Genomic DNA, 24,988 nt, shown 5'->3' with positions numbered 1-24,988 from the left:
CAAATACACAATACCAATTAAATCACAGAGACAGAGTACACAGTCACACCAGGCAGAGGAAAACTGGCCCTAATTCACCAAACTGTTTCTAAGCAGATTTCCAACTTTGGAATTCAAACTATAATTTATCCAAGATGTTGGGAAATTTTAAAGGTCAAAGAGACATGCAGAGAATCAGGAGCCATTTTTTCTCTGGTAGAATATTTGGTACACTTGTTGGTAAGACTGCAAATAAAGAAAGTACAGTGTAAAGTAAAGTAAAGTATAAATGGAAAAAAGACAAACACACAAACATGCAAAATCAGTAGTGAAAGCATGTGAGATAGGACTGTAGATTAAATTACTTTTTGTGTAATGATTAAGGATGCATTGTGCTTTAAATTATACTACATATATTTGCTCTGTTTCCCATTCACTTCTATTGAAATGACGGATGCTTTTGAGGCATGCGTTTTCAGTTTTGGTGCGATCTCCAGCTCCAGATTTGCAGCTCAGAAATGTGACATCACATCCTTTTTTTGCAAGGAAATTTCACTAAACATAAATATAATGTGACTGCACCTTGGTTGCTCCTAATTATCTGCCGACATATATGTGGTTAATTTATTTGCACTATTACATGATGATGACCAACATCACATAGTATTTAAGGTGTATAGTACCTGAAGGCATTATTTGGCAGGCTTTGAAGGAAAAGAACAGCATGATATACCATTTCCTTAATTATAAAAGCACTGCATATCAGCAAGTGCCACACAGGTGAAAGCATTTGTGTTTATTTTAACAGGCTTGTTATGTTGGTGAATTTGCACAGATCTGAGAGACTGCCCGAATCACAAAATGACACATTCTCTTACCTTTGCTTCAGCTGTTTTTTGAGTTTTGAGTACTCATCCTTGAGCTGAGGAAAAAAAAAACATAAGACCCATCATGGATCAATAGCTGAAACACAACATATTCTGATGCATGTAGGTCTTTGTAAGATTTCTAAAAACAAAGTTGAAAATGTTGCACCTTCTGAAGATCACTCTGCCCTTTGTGATTTTTATCAAGCTCTTGAGTCAGCTTGTTGTTCTCCTCTTGGAGCGTCTCCAGGGACTGCGTCTTCACAGAAACCGCTTCTTTAAGCTCCTCACTGAATGAATACAAAAGTTAAAATCACCTGAGGAATTCTGACTTGAATTCGGAACTCCTGTAGACAACATACTGGTTCGAAGAAACTCCTTCTCCCATGTCTCTTCACTTACTGTAACCAACAACTTAGAAACTATTCATACTTAAATCTGACAGATTTCTGATTTACCAGCCTCCAATACTAAGGATATACTCACATCTCCTTGCTCAGACTCTCAGTCCTCTGAGTCTCTATGGAAAGCAGCTCTTTAGATACATTCAGATCTTCTTGGGACTTCGAATTATTTTTCTCCAGTGATTTCAGCTAAAACAATAACGACATATTTATTTGCTGAAACTGCAGCTAAAAGAGAATACCGAAGACTTAATTTAATTCACATTAGCATCTCTTACCTGTGTCTCCATCTTCTGCTTGGAGCTCCGGAGCTCTTCCAGCAAAGACTGGGCTTCGTTCTTCTCCTGCATCAAACTGGCTTTCTCTTTTGTCAGCTGTTCCAGAGCCTCAGCAGTCTTGCCGGAGGCCTCTGTCACCTGAAACGGTGCACGAGCAAGACATTTGCTAAGAACAGTTTCAAATTAAGAGCAGCAAATGTTTGGGTGACATCAACACCTAATGACCTCAACTAGCCAGACTGAGACATTTGCAGGTCATTTGATGAAGCTGTTCATATCGTATCGTTTGAACTCAACCAATGATTTTAACATTGTTTAATAAATTAACTGCATGCTTCATTAATCATCTATCTCTATCACTGATTAAGAATCAGCTATTCAAATCTTACTTCATTGAAATTTTTGAGTACATTCTGGTTGAGAATTAAAAACATCAACATGTTGGAGGACAATAATTAGTGCATACTATGAACAGGAACTCTACAACCTGTGGCCTCAGAACGGATACTGTCAACCAATTAACTTGTAACTTGTGTAACGAGTCAGATAGGAAAAAAGGTTTTTGTGGTAGATTTACTTTAAACAGGGCAAAAAACACTTTTTTCTTTGTACATGCACTGGTGCATGTAACTTTTAAAATTACATGCACCGAAATGTTTTTACCTGTACCAAACCGTTTTTTTTTTATTGCACCATATGGTGTAATTGTAATTTCAGAGTCATCCTAACAGGATCATGTTGAAAATTTCAGCAAACTCCTTAAGAAAAACGTTCATTTAATATTTTAGAGTTTATAAATGAAGCAATTTTCAATGTGAGTCTTTTTTCATCCTTTTTGGCAGCACCAACAGCACAAACAGATGCACATTAAAATCCAAGCGGCAGCTGGCTTGACTGCAGTGTTTTGCACACTGCTGCCGTTGCGTTGTGCTGTTAGGTCTTGTCTGTTTGCGTCCTGTCAGAGCGTGTGCGCAAACTGCGTGAATCTCACGGTCAATGCCTGAGAGCTGGCAGCAGTTCAGTAGTTACGTGCACCAGTGCATGTAGAGCTGAGAATTATGTGCTAAGCTTAAATTTTTGGCGCACTACTGTACAAATGCACGCAGTATTTCAAGCCCTGTTAAAAGTAAGTAAGTTGTCCTTTCATTACAACTTAAAGCTGTGTAATATCAATATATGTAACTATTTTTTTCCATACTTTTTGTGTAATTCTGCTCAGAGAGACTTCACAAGCCCCAAAAATGTAAAAATTGTTTTTTCTAAAAACTATATGGTGGAATATATATTAGTAAGTGAATATATTAACATCAATGATGCAATGAAATAAAATATGACACACCATCAGATGGTGAGTGTAATAAAGATCACCTTTGACCTATACAGTCGTGTAACCCAGAAGAATTTCGCCTTCCGTTAGATCACGTTATAAGCCCACAGGCAAAGGCTGGGAGCTAAGGGTCATTTACAGCGGTTAGTACATGGAAGATGAAAGTTAGACACGAGAATAAAAGGAAAGGGGAAAGGGAAACAAACCAGCAAGCATGCAGTGAGAGGGTGACGTAGCCCCAGCCACTCTACGGTATTTGTGTGTCAGTGATTACTACTGGAGGAGGAGGAGGAGGAATACCTCAAGCTGCTTAGAAATGGCATTTTTTAGTTGGGACTGCAGCTGCTTGACTTGCTGGGTGGCTTCATCTCTCTCCACCTGCAGGGCATCCTTCTGAGCTGTTAGATTAGAGATGCTGGAGGAAATCTCCTCTTTCACAACGGCAGAAGCCGATGCCTCTGCAACAGCACTCTTGCATTGCTTTTCCAAAAGTTCTTTATCGGTGTGAAGGCCCTTGACATCAGCCTCTAGTTGTTTCTGGCTAGCGTGCATCTTCTCGATCTCTCCCAGGAGTCTTGACCGTTCTGCGAGCCAACTTTCTTGGCTTGTCTGGAGAGAAGAAAAGCTCTGCTCCAATTTACACTGTCCAGCTAAAAGGTCTACCTTCTCTGTGGTCAGCAAGGTCACCTGTTTGCCCGTCTCCTCAAGCTTAGATAACAGCTGTTCTTTATCTTTTGTCAGCTGACTGCTTTCTTGCTCTTGCTGCTTTAATTGTGTTTTCAAAGCCTCCATGTCCATCATAAAAGACTTCTTTTGCTCATCGGCGTTCTTAAGGTTAGAAGAAATGTCTTTATTCTCCTGTTTAACTTTGGACAAAGTTTTCTGCAGCTCCTCAATTTGTTTGGAGAGACCATCCTTGTCAGATATGACTTTATTCCGTTCAGTGGACTCGGCCTGTAGCTGGGTCTCAAGAAGGTGCTTGGCCCCTGACACTGATTCAATCTGACATTTTAATTCCTGGATCTCCTGAAGCAGACCCTGGTTCTCTTTCTGTGAGGACTGTGCTTTGTTGTCAGCTTCAGTCTGCAACGACTGCAGACGCTGACAGTCTTTTGTAAGGCTATCAACCTGTTGAGAAAGTTCTGAATTTGCCTTCTCAAGATCTGTTTTTAGTTTACTCTGCTCCTGAACCAGTTCATTTTTGCCCTTTTTAAGAACTTCAATATCAGAGTTGAGTTTCTGCACCTCATTTTGTAAGTCGGCTTTTTCTCGTTTCACAGACGTCATCTCCGCTGCAACTTCTTCTCTTTGGCGTTTGGTTTCCTCTAGCATTGTCGTTAAGTGAGACTTCTCTTCAGCAAAGAGGTCATTAGCTCTGGTGTAACTATCCAACTGGTCTTTACTTGTTCGGATGTCACCAGCTAGCTTATCGCGCTCAAGAGAAAGAGTATCATTGTCAGATATGGCTTTTGTGAGCTTCTCCTCTAATTCTCCCTTCTCCCCTGCCAAACGCTCATAATCCATTTTCTGCTGCTCTAGTGCTGAATCCAGGCTCATCTTTTCTTTTCGTATAACATGTAGAGCCATCTCACTTTCAGAACTCTGAAGGCGAAATGCTTCCTTCTCTTGCTCAAAAGATGATAATGCTTCTTTAAGTTTCTCGTTAGACTCTGACAGTTGTTCTGCAGAGACTTGAAGCTTCTCTTTTAATTCTTCTATCTCTCTAAGGAGCTCTTCTTTCTCATTACAGACTTTTCTTTGGATTGCGAGTAAGTCTTCTTTCTCCTGCAGAAGCTGAAGCCTCTCAGAATCAGTCACCTGACTGCTTGTCTTAAACTCTTCAAGCATCTGGGTCAGGCTCATTTTGGAGGCTTTTAGCTCTTGACATTCACGGGCAGAGCTCTCCAAGTCTTTCTTAGTAACACTGAGCTTATTTTGGAGCTCCTCCTTCATGGTCTCAAGGCTCTTTTTATCCGACACAGCAGCACTGATTTCAGAGGACATCTCTACTTTCTCTTTTGTCAGTGTTTCTGTGAGGGCCTGCAGCTGGGTGTTCTTCATTGTGAGGTCTTCTTTTTCTAAGTTCAAGGATTTAAGTTTTGCCTGCAACTCAGCATTCTTCGCATCAAGAGATTTTTTGGCATTTCTAGCAGAGTCTCTCTCTAAGATAAGATTGTCCTTCTCACTTGTGAGCTTTGACCTGCTTTCATTGAGGTCGTTTTCGAGCCGGCTCTTCTCTTTGCAGACATTTTCATAATCCTCGTGTAGCTGCTTCTTTTTAGCCTCAATTTGCTGGATGTCCTGCTGATGCTTTAGGAGCAAGTCATTCTTCTCTGCATTTTGTTTTTGAAGCTCCTCAATTTGGACCTGTTGTTCACCTTTAGCATGTTTCAGGTTTTTGTTTTCAGTCTGAACTTCCTGAAGAAGATCTCTGAGCTTCTGCAACTCATTGTTCAATGAAGTCTTTTCTTCATCTGAGCTCTTGTTGTTAGCCAGTAGTTCCTCTTGACGTTTTGAAAGCTTGTCTCTGGTTACTCGCAGCTCTTCATGCTGGACTGAGAGCTCCTGGTGAGTAATCTCAAGGGCAGAGAGCTTAGTCTGCGCCTCTGAAAGCTGTTTCTCCAGTTTGCCTTTCTCAGCCTTAACATCCTCAAATTCTTTACACTTACTTTCCAGATCTAGACTCTGCTTTTCCAGTTTTTTGGACATATTTTCAACATCATGCTTGGAGGAGTCAAGCTCAGCAGAAAGACACTGGGAAAATAAAAGTTGAAAGAAAAAAAAGGAGGGGAATATATATACAGGGTAAAGTAAGATGAATCCAAAAATAAACCAAGCAGATATGGACATAAGTGATATGCAATTGGAAAGGTTAAGCTGCAGAAGCATCAAAAATGGCAAAAGATCACACCGCAGCTTACACCACAATGGTTTTTAACCATGTAAGACGGAACATTTTCACCTCAACCTTTAATTACCGCTATTAAGTGTATTAAACAAATTGTTGGCAACAAATTTGACTGGTGTATAAACAAAGAGTGGCTGCTGGCTGCCAGAGTGTATGACTATGATCACTTTATACAGCTGCATTTTATACAGCACTTTCTTGAATCATTACAGGAATTTGCATGGCACTAGTATTTTCTGTGTGTCTTCTTGTATATTAGTTTTATAAAATAAACAAAAAATAGTAGGATGTAGGAGTCAATGTTGTCAATGAATGCCTTTCATGATATATAAAAACACATTAAACTAATCTTTTTGTTAGAAAGTGAAAATGTTCCCCTAAATAAAATATCGGGCTAATAAACAATGCTAGCAGGGGCACAGAGCAAAAGTGTTCAGCATCTTGTTTAATATGAAAGAAAATTCAAATCAATAGCCAATCATACAGTATTTAGATGGTTAACTAGTAATTCAATTGTTTTCAACAATTCCTTTGTTCAATAACCATAAACTGTTTCAAAATATGTTTAAGATATAATTTTAACCAGGTGGACCCCTGCCAGCATGTAGCCCATGGCACCATCAAACACAGAGCTAAGATGAATATGAAAGAGGAGGTTATTAGCTTTTATGTCCGGGGGAAAATGAGCAACTCATCACAAATAATCTGTATGGTGGTGGGTAACTGAAATTGAAAATGTTGATAATATGTATTAATCACTGATGTTCAATGAAGACAAAACTTCTTACACAGTTGCATGTTGTCTCCCATAATTTTGTTGTAAAGCTTGATTTGGTTTTACATTCAGTTTTAGTGTTTAAACTGGTGCAACGTATTATAGATGATGATGCTTACATCCTACTGGTTTAAGGCACAGTTGTTTGAACTGATGATTTTCAATAATCCAACATTAGTAAAATCACTAATACATAAAAAAATCATTTTTACTTCAAACATGTAACTGGCTGAAAAGTAAAACACATCAGTTCAGCCAATGTGTCTGTAGCTTCGAGGGTTTGTTCTTACCTGAGCCTGTTCCTTGTACGGCTGCAGCTCAGATACCAACTTCTCAAGGTCCTTGGTTTTGTCCTTGGAGGAAGAGAGCTCCTGCTTCAACTTGTCAGCCTCACTCTGCAGCGCCTCAAGTTCCTTCGCATGGAGCTCTGAGGCCTGAGAGAGGGATTTTTCTTTTGAAGCCTTCAGCTCCTCAACCAGGGCCTCACCTTGTTTAACAGCCTTCTCCTAGAAAACAGAAAATAAGAAAGAAAATAACTGATCACATTAAAGCACTTATCTACTTGTTTTGAAGCAGCTTTTGACGGAAGGTCAAACTGATCTGAAAATGGATGATTTTGCATCGTAAGTCAAGTTTTACACATTTTAATGTCTATGAAATTGACAGTAAATCCTCAATTAACTGACATTTAAAGGCATACTATGTATGATTTTGAAAGTGTACAGATTCATATAAAATTAATTCCACTTAATCAGCACTTAAAAACCACTAGAAATGTGTGGTGGTGTGTTTATCTGCTGAGACTCTGCCCTCTGCCTGTATTTTCTTCTTATTTTGCTGTATTCGGGACGTTTCTGGGCAAAATGCACAGGTGATGTCACACAAATATAGTAAGGCGAAATGCCAAACGGACAAAGCTCGTTCCAGAACTAGAGAGGATCTGGTTTTGGCTTTCACTATCACTGGCAACACTCTTTACAAACAGTAACCAACTATCCCTACATAATATAACTTTAATTCTAAAACACAAACACATTTTTTGTGACTGCCTAAAAATACTAACCAAGTTAGTGATCTTCTCCTGAAGGCCACTCAATTCAGACTGATGTGTTTCTCTGGTCTCTTTCAGCTCCTGTTCTTTGCGGGACTGTTCCTGCTGGAGTTGTTCATTTGAATGTGCAACCTTCTCCTTCTCCTCTGATAGCTGACTCTGTAACTCCTCAAGTCTCCTGAGAGATGACAAAAAGAGAGTCCATTTGAGGAGGTTGTTCAGTGATGCGTTAGATAACTGAATCAATGTCAGCATGGATTACAACAAAGGCGAGAAATTTGACTTTCCAGTTTTGACAGGACTGGTGGAGCAATGATGTAATATATGAGCAAAGATTAATGAAATGTGGTACCTTTCTTTCTGTATGAGATCTTCATTCATTTTGGTCAGCTGTGCAGAACTATCACCAGAGGTCTTCATCATGTCTGAAATATCATTTTCCAGCTTGCTTTTATCCTTAGAAAGCTGCTCAAGTTTTTCGTCTGCGGCCTTGAGCTTCCTCTCCAGCCCTGAATAAAGACAAGACGAGTTTGTTCAGAGGTTTTAAGGATTACAATTCAATAAGAAAGGAAAGAAAAACATATCACATACTAAGCTTTATATAAAACACTTAACATGAGTGTAGCTTGTAATGTTCTCACCAGCAAGTTGACTTTTTAGAGACTCTGATTCGGTGGTCAAAGACGTGCACTGCTCTTCCTTCTGACTGAGCTTCTCAAGTGTTTCTGCAAAAAAGAAAAATCTTACATTTTAGATTCTTGAGGCCTTTGGTTTTTCCGCTGCCACTAATTTGCCTTTTTCAGTTGCAAAGACATATGACTAACTAAACTTTTACAACTGTCTAAGTCATTTACCTTGCATAGTGTTTGATGATTTAGTCTGCTCCTCAGCCGACTTTTGTTTCTGTGGAGGAAAATGCATTTGCATATTTAGTCATGAAATCAGCTGACACTTTGTACGAGGCAATATATAAGCAGATGTTAGCTCATTGCAAGTATCATATCAGTATATGTTGGCAGATATATACAAGACATTGCAGTAGGGAAATGCCAGACATGATGAACGTAGTTTGTTCTTCAAAGGCCACTGAACATGAAACAGACCAGTGACTTCAATTAGTCCTAATTTTCAATCCTAATGCAAAACACGTACTGTATCCACATCCAGAATTAAACCATAAGCCTCACCAGGTCTCCCAGCTCCTGTCCCAGGGCATCCTTCTCCTTCTGCACAGTTGTCAGACTCTGCTGTAAAGAGAGGACTTCCTGCTTTTGGGCCTCCAACTGTGAGCTCAATTCACTAACCTATAGCACACGTGAGGTAAAAATTACAGTGGACAAAAGAGATAAACAAACAAGCAAAGCAATATACTCATCAAGACAAAAAATGGTGGTGTCTGGTGTCTGCTGTGACATTCCTGCACTGGCGCACTGGAAGTGATGCATTTTACACCATACAGCCAGAGCTAAAGAGGGGCAGAAAGGGGAAGAAACAAGTAGCTAGGAGTACGGTGAGGGTGGACAATCCTAAGAAGCACTGAAGAAAAGTTTCTGGAGTGGAAGCTCCAGAAATAAAAGAAAAACTCTGCATTTAGAGGAAGCATTTAGATGGGGGTCAGGGGAGATGTGGTGTGCTATCAGCACAAGTCAACAGTGTTTTTGTAAATTGAATTACTCTGAATGACAGGTAGGAGACAAAAGTCCTGCATGCCAGCTTCAACAAAACAATGACTGCCAATCATCCAAACATGCCACGATGACCAAACTACAGAATAAAGACACTGCTTTGCTCAAACATGAGACACACTGTAAATGAAGTATTTCAAATGGTCAGGAGATAAATAGGAACCCACCTTTGCACCCTGGACGGTCCCTTGGCTTTGAGCCACTTCTAATTGACTCTTCAGGGCCACAAGCTCCTGGTTACCTTGTGCTATTTGGCTGTGCAGAGCCACCATTTCTGACATCTGCTCTTTGGTTTCTCTGTCCTTGTCTTGGGCCTGTTGTGTCAACATCTCTTCTTTCTCCTCAAGCTCCTTCACCCTAACTTCAGCAGCATGAAGTTTTCCAAGAACATCCTCCATCTCCACAAGGTGCTGCTCCTCTGTTTTTTCAACGCTGGACCGGAGCAACTCCTCCAGTCGCTCCTTGTCCTCAGTCAAGGACGACAGTTGTGCCTTCAATGCCTGCATCTCCCGAGCGCAGGCTGCGACATCACCCTCGTGTTTGGCTCCAGCCTCCTCTAGAGCCAACTTGTGTTCCATCTTCAGCCTCTCTAGTGCACTTTTGGTTTCAATAAGTTCTTCTGTCTGGGCACCTGCGCCTTTGCTGAATGACACCTTCAGCTCCTCCATGGCTTGCTGGTGAGAGGCAATAGCAGATTCCAACTTGGAACGCCACAGTTCAATAGTGTCAGCATTCTCCTTCTCAGCCTGGCTTAAGCGCATCTGCAACTGTTCGTTGTCACCAGAGAGCCTTACAGATGCAGCCTGTAGCTGGGCAGCTGCCTCGCTGTGGGTCTTTTCTTGAGCTTCTAGCTTCTCCTTGTAGTTTGCCAGCTCTTCTTGCTGCTTAGCCTCTTGAGAAGCCAACTGATCCCTCAAAGAGTTTATCTCTTCCAGAAGGGGAGAAAGAGCAGAGTCTGAGTCCTCAGAACCCTGCTGGGTCCCGAGACGCAGCTGCAGGTCAGCCACCTCTCTTGTTCGCTGTGAAAGGTCCCTCTCAAGGTCCATAATTCGGGATCTTTCCGACACAGTAGCAACCTTTAAAAGCAGAAATCTTACATTCAAAGGTGTGTCCCAATCTGTCATACTGAAGCACCGTGTACAAACACTTAATCATACTTTACTGTTACTTAACAAATGGAAAACTACTTTGTAAAGTGCAATTACAGACAACAATGCACTTAATAGTACGACAACTGTTTAATTTGCTTGCTTAATGAGAAGTGCATGAAAAACACTGACCCTAAAACCAAAGTGTTATACTGACCTCTAGTGGCTATAAACGGTATGATCCAAATAATGGAAGTGAACACTGAAAGCATGTATGGAGCTATAACTGTGTGTACAATATTTTCCACCATCCATTATGCTAACACTATGAATCACTGAATTAATGCCATTATTGACCTCATGATTTAGATGAGGCATGGACTAAGAAAAAACCCTCTGGGAGTACTGATATGTTCCACTATTTTTATGTTAATCCAGTTACTTTAGCCTATGCTCCAAATCTATTGTTGATTCTAATCTTCTCAAACATGCATCTATTTTTGCTACCAACTAATTATCTAGTTGCTTGGTTAATTAAATCATTAAATTAAAATAAAAATTTCTTGATAAGAACCTGTAGAAACTATGATCCAAATAGCCAAAACATCAACACCACTGACAGCTAAAGCGAATAATCATATCATTAGAATGCAACATTTTGCTGAGAAATCTTGGGTGTTGTCAATCATGTGGCTGACACTTGACACACACCACCAATCAACTGTGATAGATCAAGTACACCCCCTTATGGCAGTCACCCCCAGGGGTCCTGTGTCCAGGCCTGGACACAGGTTGCTTGGGCTACCAGCACGTCACACAGATGTTCCATTGGATTGAAACCTGAGGAGTTTGGAGCCTCCAGCCTTCAGGTCTTTGACATGTCCCTTGGGCCATTCCTGAGCAGTTTTTGTGGTGTGACATGGAGCATGAGGGATTGTATTTGGTCTCAAACAGTGTGGAGCGTGTCAAGTGGCATCCACTTGAATGCCAGGACCCAAGGTTTCCCAGCAGGACACTGCATTGTAATGAGATGATCAATTATTCACTTCACCTGTCAGTGGTTTAAATGTTTTGGCTAATCTGTGTATATTTTTCCTAATACCCCTTCTGACTACAATACCCTAGGGGAACACAAGGATGCATAGTCTGGGAGGTGGAGCAGGTTTTAGACTAGCAAAACGCAGGGACACCAAATAAGCAGGACAAATGGATGCTGGGAAGGACTGGGGAAGTAGAACATAGGATAATCGAGAAAATGATTCGCTGGGAAAAGGGGAAAGTTTGTCTGTCTGGTTAAGCAGTGATACTATTAAAGCAAGAGTGAGTTCAGGTAAATGCACAAGTAAAAGAGCCCTCACTCAAGACAGCTAAAAGATGCATGTGGTAATTTTTGGACAGTTTTAACAGAAGTCTGTACTTTTCAACGCGAAGAATTTTGAGTGCATCAATTTAAATGGAGGGAGGATTATACTTCAGAAATGGTTACAAAATTATTCTGTGACTAATGCCACAAATTGTGGTGCTACTTTATGAATCTAACTTTACCCTGGATGGACTGATTTAATCATTTAAATAAACCTAATAAATGCAACACTTCGATTTAAGGATTAAGAGTATTATTATTATAATGTGAAGCCTGAAAAATGCATTGGTGGGACTCAACACAAGCCCATACAAGGCAACGCTCCAGTTACTGCCCAGCACCTCTCTGCACCCCTTGCAAATTTTTTGGCCACTCTCCCCGGCACAGGCTCTCTTTTCCAACGCAGCACACTGCAGAGCAGAATTCATTACCCTAGTGTCTTCTAACTCTCTTTGGAGTTTCTCAGCTTTGGTCTTTTCAAAGAGTAGGCTCTGTTCAAGCTCCTTAATGTGGGCATGCTCCAGTCTGGTCTGCGTCTGTTAGTAAACAAGGGGGAGAGGAAGAGAACACACCAGTGCCACCATCACATGCCAGCCCAACGCAGACAGAGAAGGAGGGAGACAGGAGAGAGGATGGAGGGGTTTGGACAATGATTATGGTGATGTGGTGTGTATGTGTGTGTGTTTGTGTATGAGTGTGTGGGCGGGGGATTGGGCAAAGGGTATTGGGTGGGGGTGGGAAGTGATGGATGAGTGAAAATGGGAAGAACACCCCATGCAGAACTTTCAGGCTGCACCATAAACAGCTGCACAAAGGGAATTTTGTGAGAGAATGGTGGGAAATACAAAACAAGCGACAAGAGAGGGGGCCATGTGTTATGGATGTGCAGGATGAGTATGTTGATGGAGGCAGTTTATAAGTAACCATGCAAAATTGACACCTGGTGAACAAAGCACATTGATTGTTATGATACAGAGAAAATTTGATAATGTGTATCAAGCCAGCAAATAAATTAATTGAAAATGACTTCACCACATCATGGAGAGAAAGCAGTGATGGCTGTTTCCTGACCCCTATATATGAATGCATTATTTTACAGAACATATCTAATGTTGCAGAATTGTCATGTTCACTTAACAATACAAAGTCAGTTTAAAGACATTTAAATCCTGCATTGTAATGAAACCCAAACCCACATGATTATATACCTTACCAACCTTAAAGCCTGAAGCATTATCAATAACACACTGCTTTCTCGCTTTGGTGATGAGGCCATTGTCCATAATGTATATATTAACTAAGAAACCACCAGTTATCAGACCACCATGTGCAAGATTCATGACCAACTTAATCAAAATCAATCAGCAAAACAAAAGCTGAGGCTGTCAGGCTCAAGAAACCGAAAGGATTCCCATTTAACTTCTTGCTATTGTGTCTTATGACTAAGAGTTTTATGGCAACTTCCTGGCACAATTTGTGCTTATTCTTTTACATGTTGCCCCGTGTATGTTCTCTTAAAGTTTTACTTTAAAAAGGGGAACAGCACCCATTTTAGATGTTATGCCAACAGCCTATCACAGGTCATACATTTGGTCCTCCTTGGACACAATCTGACAAAATGACAACATGATCTCACAGAAATACAAGAAGTGACCACAACCTCTGAGCACCACATTCTGCAATTACATGCAAGATGTAAGATCATTAAGTGATGTAAGTAGTTTCTTTTCACACAGGAAACAGGTGACAAAGGTCTCCCAGGTGAAAGTCCGGTGTTTCTTTAATCCATCCACAACTCCAGCCTACTCCCTACAAAGAATTTCTCACGCTTTATACTACCTATGAGGTCTTAACCAACGTCCATTGTGTGATACACCAGGGAATTCATGTGTCTACCCTGACCAAGGATCCCAATTGACTTTCCATTAGCACTGTTTCTGTGGTGTCAGTATGTGATTTTAGCACAGTATGTGCCACCACCACGCAAAACAGTGTCGAGAGGCAGGAGTCATTTCACAGATTTCTGTGAGACCGGGTTGAAAAATGAACTGTTGTGCATGCCTAACTAACTGATATATCACATTCAAAGTTAATGAATGTGGCAAGAAAAATGTAATTTTGAAACTACAATTCATTGTAGGGTTCACTGTACATTTCCTGGGTTCTTATATGCACTCACTGTTCATTGACCGTGAACTAGGTATAAACTATAATTTAACCTGGCACATCTATCCTTTAGTTGCAGTGGGCAAACTGAATTCAGGTCTGTGACTGGGCAGTGGAATGACAAGGGAGCATCTCCAGTGGTTCCATGCTGAGCACTGGACCAACACGAAAGACGAGGAGGAGGGGGAAGAAGAAGCAATAACACATCACATCACTGAACAGGGAGGCACCGAGGGTTAAAGCACAACATTAGTACACCTTCAACAGCTTGAAGTCAACAAAGCATTTTTTAAGTTTGGCCTATTAGGAGTGTTGTTTTATTTTGTTGGTGTCTTTCAAGCTGCATGCAAGTTTTTAATATATCCACAGCTGTGAGTAAGTCATAAACTGTTAGTATACAAGTTTGAAAAGAAGATAAAGGGATATTCTAACCCTGTGGCCCTCAATTTAAACATCTATTTTGAGCATGGAGGCCTTCGGGGGTAACTGAGATGGTCCCCTGTGTAGCACTGTGGAATAAATGACAAATCCTTTGATCAGATATGAACACAGATACCACTGGACCCCAATACTCTGCATATCATAACTTGGGATGAGAACATGACTCACTTGTGAGGACGACAACAAGTAATCAGAGCCTACTGTATTAAATAACTCTATAACATTATGTAAAGGAAAAAGCAAAACGCAGGTCCTTTTGGGACAATCCCCCTAGCTTTGATGATTAACACGGACAATATGAATAATCACTCTTATATATATTTCTATAATGGACATTCAAAACAACATATAAAACATTAATCTTTATATTTAGTCTTTCACTAAACCAGTCCCAGAACAACAATATTAATGTGTAAACTGGTTAGTGAACTAAATGGATATCAGGCCTGGATATGTATATTTCTAGTTTGGGCATAGCTTGGCCTTGTCATCAAAGACAGAGCCTTCCTGCACCAATGGGTGCATTTAACAGCACATCTTCTAATGCAAATTAAAGCCAATATCAAAGTGATACTGCAGAGTGGGTAGTGTCCACTGCTAAGATAAATGAGAGGTAATGCAAATGCTCTGTCTGGGCTCAACTGTAGCTCTGTGACAAAGAGTACCAGTTAGTCTTGTGCAATCTTAAATTGCATTGGACCTGCACCCAAGGAGACACACTGATGTCAAGTTAAAAAAGAAAAGAAAAAGAACCACTTTATTGTTATGGATATACAGCAAGGTGTATGTGAACTGAACCTGAGATTCAAAATTTAGATTTTCAATCAGCGTGACAACTGCTGAGTTTAAAAATCTACTTCTGTGTTTAGTACAAATAGAGATGTTTGGTTTGCAGTGATTTAATATAATTATATTGGTGACTGTTTTGTTTTTAAGCACAAATTCAATAAAACGTGTCAGTTGAAATGGTGTGGACCTGTGCTGTGCATTTACCTCCAGGTCTCCTTTGGTAATGCAAGCTTCTTCTACGCGGAACTGAAGGTCCTCCACCTTCCTATTCAACAGAAACAAAATAATCTTGCTCTCAACAAACTGTCCCCATAAAATCAAAACAATAAATACTGACTATCATGGGTGACTCTGTGTCTTTGACTGGTCATACCACTGGTTATCCTTACCTACGCTCCTCCTCCAGCTGATTCAGTAGCTCGACTTTGTCTTTGTCCGCAGCTTCTACCAAGGCACGTAAATGATCCATCTTGGCCTCCATCTTCAACAGAAAGGTTGATATTTGACCAACACACACACAAAAAAAAAAAATCAATTTAGATGACAAGGCAACTCTAATTCTCAGAGTAATTAAGTATCCACATAGGGCTGTTAATGCTGAACCACTGGCTGAGCTGACCTGCTCCCGATCATCCCTGAGCAGGCTAATTTCCTGCTCCATCTCTCCAACATGGCCGGTGGCCTTGGCAACCTCGGCTCTCTCCATGTCCCTCTCAGCCATAAGCTGCTCAATATGCTGCTGCTTCTCCTTCAGCGCCTCCTGCAGGGCTGTGGTGCCCGATATCTTACGATTATACCGTGATGATGTCTCTGTTAGCTATGGAGAGACAGAATACAAGCAAGGTCAGACTGGTGAGTAAGCACAGCTTTCAAAAATGGATGAAACCGTGTATGTCCATGTCCCACCAGGCCTGTGCGGCTGGGCTTAGCGCTAACAGAGGATGCCACAGAGCTCATGGTACTGATGGAGGAGGCACTAGGGCTTCGCTTTAACCCCGATGGTGTCGCCACTACTTTCCGAACGGTTGTTTTTGCTTTGGCTGGCGTCGTGGAGGGGAAGCCAATGCGTGTGACTTTGTGCACTGGAGCAAATAAGCCATACTTGGGTTGGCACTGGAAATATCTGGGGACACATAACGGAATACAATCATGATAATGGAAGTCAGAGTGCACATTTTTTTTTAGTTGTTTATAAATCCAGTGGCTTTTCTACCTTGTGCCTGCCACTGCTCCATCATTCTTTCCTAAGGGCTCATCCAATTCCACGCCACACCACTCGCCTTTGGCAAAATCTGTTTCTCCAAGGAAACGTACCACTCCTGCCTTGGTACCACCAACCTGAGAAGAAAACACCAAACATTAGCCAACATTTAATCTCCTCAAAAGATAAGAGTGGCCTAAAGAGTAATCAGCTTTGCCTGGTAATAAACCCTGAGTGAGATAATTCCATCAAAGCAACAGAAACAAACATGTATTAGCTCTGAACAGAACGAGGCCAAACTGTCAACATGTGACACCAAATATGTTTTTTTCTTCTTTCAATTATTTAAACATACACTTATGCAAGATTGACATGAAGCAAAATTTGGCAGTGAGCACTTTTCTTTGCATAAGAAATGTACAGGACTGCACTTAATAGTGTTAGGCATAGATATTTGGTGACATGAAGTGGAAGAGATCGTGTTTCATGTGTTAAGTTTTCTGAAATTATATCACTGATGAAGAGGAGGGTTCTGATAGGCCTTGGTCAGACGGTCAGTCAAAAACAGTTTTTTGACATATCCAGATTGATTTTAGATACACATGAAATGGTTTTCTTTTTTGAAAATCAGATCTACACCACATTTGGAGGTGGTCTAAAATTCCAGATTTCTACAGACGCATCTGGGTTTGGCTTCTCTAGCTGGTCAAATCATATTCAAAGTGTCATTAGTGTCACTCGCAACGTGACACACAATGACAGTGTCAGATCCAGAGTGACTAAGTGCTGAGCAGAATCTATGACGCTACTTGCAGAGTGCTATGGAGAACAACACAGATGTTCTGTGCAGTGCAACTGTTTGGAGGGCACAATGATGAACCTCCATTTTTCATGCTTCAATGTTGGAAAGCTGCATCACCTGAGTAGCTGTGTAGTTACTGACACCTACTGTTTCCACAGCAGCTCATGCAGCTAGATTTGTGATGTCTGGAAACACAAATCCACTTGCAAATAACAGTGTGGACAGTTTGTCTCTAAGATCTGATTTGAGAAACAAATCTGATTTGCCTGCAGTCTGAACGTAGCCTTAGCCATATGCTAGAACATCCAGGAAAGAAAAAGACATCTTTATTCTGTTTGATAATGTAACAAACTTTACCAATACTCGGTCACCCATCTTCAGTTCCCTCTCCCCCTTCTTGACTGATCCAGTCTCAGAGAGGTTGGAGACAGATTCACTATTCGTGCGTGCGAGGTTGGAGGATGGTGTAGCTGGTGTAGCTGGTGTAGCTGGCGTAGTAGTGGATGCCTTCTTGGTTGCTGTGGTAGTTGAGGGTAATGTTGATTTTGTGGTGGGTGTATGCGAGGCTACACTCCCAACTGAAGGGGTGGGTGATGCCGCGCGGGAGGTGGGTGCCGTCTGAGTTCCATTAGCCTCGCCCTCTGTGCGAGACAACTTTGATGGGCGGGTAAATATTCCTCGCAGGGGTTCACACTGGAAGTAGCGCACCCCTGCCACCGACCCATCATTCTTCCCGATTGGCTCATCTAGAACGATTCCTGCCCACTGTCCTGGGGCAAACTGTGCCTCTCCTAAAAACTGAATGTAGCCCGGCTTATTCCCATTCACCCATACTCGCTCCCCGATCTCAAAGTTTTCCCCAGCACCCTGGTCATCTCCTCCACTGGCACTTGCAGCTGATTTGTCGGCCGCAGCAGCTTTAGCGCCCGCTGAAAAATGAAGAGAGAGAAAGAGAACAGACAGTCTTAAAAATCCATCGAGTGACTGATGTGTGTGAAAAAGAGAAATGTCAAAAATGCAGTGCAAAACATTGCAATATCATCCAAATTGTTTAATGTGCCTCTGTTTTTAATGTGCTCTCTTACTATCTTGGAAACCCTTCATAAACCAACATTTCTACATGACTTCCAGTTGTCAGGGTCTTCAAATCAAATTCTACAGAGACAATAACACTGTTGTGGTGAGAGAAATCTAAATGTTTCAAAAGCTGGTTTTATTCATGTATATGATTTTGCTGAAGTTAAAAACACCAAACATCAGTTTGACTGAAGATGAAACCAATTGCTCATCTGGTTAATTTTATGTTAAAATATATATGAGTGCACAAAAAAGGTCTTGACTGTCATGTCATTTCTGGTGATTTAAGCCAGCATCTGAAATACCATAAGCTCAGTCAATTAATCTTGCTTTGTTAGCCCCACCACAGTCTCCATTAGATGTAATTTATTTTTCTCCTTATGGTTACATGTTAAACTCACCACAAAGAAAACAACTGGATTTTAAACCTCACTGTTTGATGGGATGTTTACTGTGCTATGAGATAAAATAGCTGGAGGGCGTGTCTCATTTTTCATCCATCAGCTCTATCCACCCAATGAATTGAATGCCTTGTTTGGCTGTTCTAGCTGAAGCCTCCTGCAAACTGGGAAGACTGTCAAACTGAATGACCCACTTGGGATAAATAAGTTTTCTGAACTGAACTGAACTGAATTGAAAAGAGAGACTACTGCATGAACCCACAGAAAACTCTGTTAAGCTACAAGGTGATACACGCTGGAAGTAAGAACAATGTAAAACAGGTGTGCCAACAAGTACAGAGAAAGTGTAACACAATGATTGACGTACTGTGACATTTATGAACCCTAGAGGAATGGGAAAAGACAAAATTAACTTGCTTCCACCACTCAAGGTCACATCGCACTACCATAGGGGGGCAGCAAATGGGAAGATTCTTACCTGTGCTAGGGTTGGTCTTGGGGGCTGCTGTCCCAGGTGGCCTAGCTATCTTGCTGGGCCCTTTGATCCCACTGGGCTTGGCCGTGCTCATGTTTCCTCCTGTGATCTGCTAGACCCACAAGGCTTGTGTCCGTCGGTGGGTACAGACTGACCCCAGACCATCAAAACAACAGGTTGCAGCTCTGTGACGGCAAAGCTTTTCTCTCCTCACCCAAATCAAGTAAACAAAAAAATAAAAATAAAAACAAACAAAAAATGTTCAACAAAAAGAAAAACCAGGAAAAGGGAGGAGGGAGAAAAAGTGCTGCTCACGAGAAGGACCCTGTTTGGAAGAAAAAAAGAAACATTACTTGACTTCATTTAGGGCTACTACATTATATCTGTACTGAGTATTCAACCTATTAGCTAATTAATAAGATACTGAATTATTCAAGTTCATTATTCATTTAGAAAAATGTACTATTTGCTGATTTTTCCTGCCTCTGCTGTGGGTGGCAGTGAAAGCAGAAATTTAATTTGGACAGAACTAATAAATGGCAAGTAGTACAGATATGCCTTGAAGACATTTCCAATGACTTTGCTTTTGGTGCTCTGTTAATGGAGGCATTTTGTTTCTGTTGTGACAACAAGCTCCTCAGGACACAGCACGTCACGGTAAAGACCTAAAAATACCCCGTCAAAGGCCAGCCGATATGCAGTCTATGTTACTGCCATCATGAACTTCTGAATAGCTCATCATCAGTGACCTTGACCACGATACACGCAGTAGTCCAAACGGTCTCTTGCTCAATCTGTGATTCTGGCATATAAAACCATGTAAGTCTGGTTGGCAGCTTTTTCTAAAACAGGATTATTGTAGAAACAAGACCACCATCCACATCAGATTATCCTGTTTGTCAGCTTACCTCCTACAGAAACTGATTGGCTGAATGCACTATTCAAACACAGTCCCTGTGTTGTTTTTAGTTTGACAATATGACTGAGTGTGGCATTGAGAAAGGTTTTTATACACCTTGATTAATTAAATCAGGCTGGAGCAAAACTGCTGACAAAATGCTGACAAGCTTTGAGTTTCAGGCCAATCTGCTGTCAGATCTGTAGCATCTCAGCCTATTTCAGTGGATGGTTATATCACACTGACAAGGTTTCTGCAGAAAATGTGCACAGAAGTCAAGGACACCAAGACTGATGCTTTATTGTGCGATCACAATCACGAAGAGAAAACTACACACATGGAACCTGAAGCATGGATGAGCTGCTTTGTCAACGACATAATCTAACAATTACTGGAATGTGTATGTGTACAAACATGCCTCTATGAGAACACCATATTACGGCATTACATTTGGTATTGTGATTAGCAAAGAAATATATATTATATTTTAGGAAAATATGCATGAAAGTGTTCATCAAAAGTGTTTTCCATATTACTGAATTTTGTTATTGAATTCCACACGCTTTTTATCTGCCTGTAAGAGAAAAGCATCTCTTTTGGATAGATATCAGGGTTGGTGTGAATTCTGTTCTTGGAATTTGCTTTAGCACCTTATGGGTGAGAACAAAGAGCTTACTTTTGGGCTAATAAGGGTGAGTGACAATAATCATTAATGTAATCATTTTTTGTTGCACACCGCATGACAGTCCATTAAAGCAATGCTTTTACTTATCCTGAATATTACCACAGGCCATGTAAGTTGGCTTGGATATTGTCAAGGAAAATGGTTTCATATAATTATTGATTTTAACGGTTGCAGCATCCTGGGGCAGAGCAGGAAAATGTTTTGAATGTTCTAAATTGAGAGCTTGGTTGGAAGTTAGGTCAGTCTTAAACCCTTTAAATATACACCTATAAAATAGCAAATCAACAAACCCAGTGCCTCCTGCAAAGCCAAACTGTTTAGAGTCAGTTTTAAGTCAGCAAAGACGCTTGACCTCACACAGGGTAGAAATGTAACATAGAACTTGTTCAACAGCATCATACAAACATACCTTTCATTCCTGAAAGGGCCTAAGAGCTACAGCATGTAGGCTCACCACAACAACCAAGAAGGCACGCTGTCACACACCCTCCTAGATATTTCTCAGCGGGGAATAAAGGGTGTCCATCAGAAGCCAGTGACCTAGTTCAAATGCAGCGTTCCAGTTTTCTCCCACTGTGCCTTTGAATGATACTGACTAGTGCCCTGGGGTCAGGAGGAGGCCAGAGAAAGAAAGCATTTCAATGGCCCAAGACTGCATCATGGAAATTAAAGTCACACAAAAAGTCCATATGTGACCATTTAAATCTTTAGCAATTCACTTAGCACAAAAACAAAAAATAAATAAAGAAAAAAGTCACCATCTGTATCAATATCTCGTCTGATTGACCCATACATCTGTGGAATATAACAAAAAGTGTTTCTAAAAAGTCAACTGTATTATAATGCCTTAGTAGAACATTGCCGGGCTTTACTCAGACTGTCTTGTAAGCATTAGCCGAGGATGTTTCAGCTCTGATTGGTGAGCTAAAGCAGTCGGCTGAAAATGATCCACTTAGTCTGGAGAATTTCCCACTACAGTGATGTTAATCTTTTGCCTCTGACTCTCACTCTAATCTGCAGCTAGGAGGAAAGCCAAATGCCAATGTTTTGCAAAAGTTTAAGGGAAATAAAATAATGTTGATGTATTAAAAAGTAAAATTCTTAAACAGATTGAATTTACTTAGAGATAAGCTACACCCACATTCCTTGCAGTCTGGCTTAATTTTTTGTTTCCGATGTAAACACACAAACAGAAATGGCTGAGCAGATGTTAGCCTGTAAAACAGAACTGAGATTTACTGTACTTCTCAAAATGACTACATAGACATAATCAACTTCCATGTTGGTCATGGAAGAAGTTTATGTGGTCAGAGTCTGTTGGACACACTTTGTGAGGATGTCACTGTTCTCCATTATTGGAAGCATATTGGAGAAAAAAATCCTACAGAATAAAACTAAATGAATCTGCAGATGAACACTGCTACATTAACTTGCTGACTATCCAGGGCGCAGTACTTCCACCCTAAATACTTCACTTAAGCATATCGTGCTGACTACAACAGTGCAAAACCACTTATGATACAGACGTCAGATGAGTCTGCCTGCATGTTTTGTAATAACAGTCAACAGTAACAGCATTTCAGTCTCCCAAGTATTTGTTAACTGATGGGAGGGTGTCACTGGTTACACAAGCCAGGGGGCTTTCATTCCACTCTGTTTTTCTGTAGCCTAATATTAGTCGGTGACTACAAGAATATTGAAGCACAAACAGGTTTCATAGGAATGTTTTTACACAAAGTCCAGCTATGACTGATCTGTCTACAGTCTGAGCTGCTGAGGCATCCCTCTCAATTTATGCTTCTCACAGGGAGTAAGCAGGACATTTTTATGAGATCTGTAAGACTGATACAACAAACGGACAGCTAAGTTTTGCCAAAAAAGAACAACAACAGCAAAAAGAAGCAGGCCTTTATGTCATCAGAGGTGTACACTGATGTAATCCGTACTCCTACACTCTGCTTTTGTCATCACAAGGCCAAGTCAAGCTCTGGTTCTTCCTTTTTGAGGAAACATCTGCTGGGATGATTACGTAGGCCCCCTGCTGGCACTGACTGACAGAGGAAGGTGTAAAAAAGCAACAGGACGTGAGCTCAGAATAAAGAGCCTGAGGCATCCTGCGTCCTCAGTGTCTGTTAATTCACCTGTTTTCAACTTAACAACCCTCACTGCCACAAATGAGACATTAAACCTTCCTTACAAGTTAGTACAAATAAACACTGCTCAGTCCTATACAGAACCTGGCGCTTACAATTGTGCCCAAACATAACTGAGACCTGAAATAATGAAATGTATGGTTGCGTGGTCAAGTTTTCACTGTGGTCCAATGTACAATCCAGACTTTCCAGGGCAAATAAAGCCTCTTCAGCTCCAAGAGCTAATGTAAAACCATTCCTGATGGTTTCCACTCCAGTGGGTTACATCAACTAATATGATGCATGTATGACAAAATTGTAGTTATACATGTTTATCTGACTTCTCCACAAATGTAAGCCACTCTCATATATCCAGAGCCATATAGCAAAGTTCAAAACTAACAGAAATCTCAAAGTTTCAAGTGATATTGCCTTTCCAATTCCTAAGAGCTTTAGTCTAGTAAATCAGTCCAAACAAGTTTAACTGCTTTTAATCTGAAACAGACAGGCTTAATGATAAATGCCTAAGTCACGCCTTTAAACCGCAGACTCTATCATCGCACCTCTGCTTCACTGACACATTTCACAGTGTATCTGTGCAGTTTAGTAAGTTATCCTGTAATTTGGGAAACGAATTGGCCTTTTAAACGTGCCTCGCCTTGTTGCCTTTATCAGAAGCTAACGGACTGAGAGCTGTCGATGAGGTGGCACATCTGGGTAAGAGAGGAGCCTGTAAAACACACCATAGGAGCTAACTTACCTCACTAGCTACATCGGCGTCTCTGGTGAGACAATATCCAGTTTATGATGAGTTAAACAGGTAACGTTAACATCCACATGTTCAAACACCAGACTAACACACTGGTGTAAGCACACCGACTGGAGCAAATTCCCCAAGTCCAAAAGTCTCCGCAATGTCACCGGAGCTCCAGCAGGGCACACTGCTGCTACAAGTTGGGAGTCATCATAACAAATTGTTACAGATTAGATCACCTGTAAAGATAGCCTGCCGTATAACGTTGTTGTAATAAGCAGTCCGTTGACTGTGCTGTCACCTCCAAATGAACCCCAAGCTGTTATCACGATAACAATAGGCGTGATTAGTTGCTAAGTAATGTTAGCAGCGAGGCCCGAGCAATACGGCGAACCGGTGGTCGGCACCGAGAGGACTGGTTAGCTAGGTTAGCTAGCTAAACTAACACCTCAACTGCCGTCTACACCACATGAAGCACTTCCACCTCGCGCGGTTAGTTTCCTGGTTTATCAGCGGCAAACGGACGAGCAAGTTTGTGGAAATACGTGACCTCGGCGTGGGCTAGCTAATACTGACCTGATGTGTTTCTGTACAGCCTACGTCTCCTCAGGAAAAATTACACAGCTAGCAGGCTAAGTGGAGAACTACGACGACTAACTGCTGGGTTCAGAGACGGGCAGGCACAGCCCAGTGTGTGAGCTGAGCTGTCTGTCCAACGGCCGACGGGAACGTCAACGCTAGTTGCCGACCAAAGATGATATGTTCAGTGAGATGGGACACTCCTTCACTTCTGAGAGCAGCAATTTTCGGACAAAAAACTTTACTGTTAAAATTAGGAAATGAAAGAGAGTCACTTAAAACTACATTTGGCTTATATTTTCCTGGAAAGCCACAGATTTTTACTACAGGAGTGGTTCAAATGTGGTAATATTGTCAAACAAACAATGTTCAAGCACACAACGTGCAAGTAGGGAAGTAGTGATTAAGCATACAGTGCTGTATCAATGTTTAGGATTGGACCAAAATATAATAATAATACCAGAATTTTAAGATCAAATCTGAATTCTGACAAAAAAAGCAAAAATTTATTCTAAAAAATCCGAGCAGTTAAAACACCAAGATAATAATAGACAGCATTTTGACTTAGAGAGGAACACCACCTAAATTAAGAATTCCAATATTATTTTTTAATGGCTTAGGGAAGTTTAATCAATATTTGTGAACATGAGCTACTCTCTTTCAAAGCCAACTTGTGATGTCATTAAGTATAAACTGTGCATTCCAATACCCATGCTACCATACTATATAGTATGTCAGAATGAGATTTAGCATACCAATACATAGTGTGTCAAATGCAGTATGCCAAAAATACCAGGATGTTCTACTACACCCGGTCAGATTTTCTAGTTTGCAAGCCAGCATGCTTTTCTGTCTGTTCTGACC

The 24,988-nt window shown here is 41.0% G+C and overlaps 1 protein-coding gene across 5 annotated transcripts in view; it reads right to left on the bottom strand.

Annotated features, from left to right (window-relative positions):
* clip1a (CAP-GLY domain containing linker protein 1a) overlaps positions 1-24,278 on the bottom strand; it is a 29,512-nt gene extending 5,234 nt beyond the window's left edge. The window contains exons 1-22 of one of the 5 annotated variants that reach the window (XM_049577846.1): positions 24,122-24,278; positions 19,080-19,401; positions 17,481-18,052; positions 16,334-16,458; positions 16,027-16,243; positions 15,740-15,937; positions 15,510-15,601; positions 15,325-15,385; positions 12,156-12,260; positions 9,441-10,349; positions 8,776-8,892; positions 8,443-8,491; positions 8,230-8,313; positions 7,941-8,097; positions 7,601-7,766; positions 6,828-7,043; positions 3,155-5,608; positions 1,528-1,665; positions 1,332-1,438; positions 1,015-1,135; positions 858-901; positions 5-683 (exon numbers count right to left, since the gene is read on the bottom strand). In XM_049577846.1, coding sequence (XP_049433803.1) covers positions 647-683; positions 858-901; positions 1,015-1,135; positions 1,332-1,438; positions 1,528-1,665; positions 3,155-5,608; positions 6,828-7,043; positions 7,601-7,766; positions 7,941-8,097; positions 8,230-8,313; positions 8,443-8,491; positions 8,776-8,892; positions 9,441-10,349; positions 12,156-12,260; positions 15,325-15,385; positions 15,510-15,601; positions 15,740-15,937; positions 16,027-16,243; positions 16,334-16,458; positions 17,481-18,052; positions 19,080-19,170 — 6,060 coding nt within the window. In that variant the 5' untranslated portion in view covers positions 19,171-19,401; positions 24,122-24,278 and the 3' untranslated portion in view covers positions 5-646. Of the gene's footprint in view, positions 1-4; positions 684-857; positions 902-1,014; positions 1,136-1,331; positions 1,439-1,527; positions 1,666-3,154; positions 5,609-6,827; positions 7,044-7,600; positions 7,767-7,940; positions 8,098-8,229; positions 8,314-8,442; positions 8,492-8,775; positions 8,893-9,440; positions 10,350-12,155; positions 12,261-15,324; positions 15,386-15,509; positions 15,602-15,739; positions 15,938-16,026; positions 16,244-16,333; positions 16,459-17,480; positions 18,053-19,079; positions 19,402-23,551; positions 23,924-24,121 lie in introns of those variants that run through there. The other 4 variants (XM_049577843.1, XM_049577844.1, XM_049577847.1 and 1 more) reach the window with 4 other exon arrangements.
* Between the last annotated feature and the right edge of the window lie 710 nt (positions 24,279-24,988).

The sequence above is a fragment of the Epinephelus fuscoguttatus genome, linkage group LG6 (assembly GCF_011397635.1).
Source record: "Epinephelus fuscoguttatus linkage group LG6, E.fuscoguttatus.final_Chr_v1".
NCBI lineage: Eukaryota > Metazoa > Chordata > Actinopteri > Perciformes > Serranidae > Epinephelus > Epinephelus fuscoguttatus.
The sequence above is the reverse complement of the archived record's forward strand: the minus strand, read 5'-3'. Positions and strand labels throughout refer to the sequence as shown.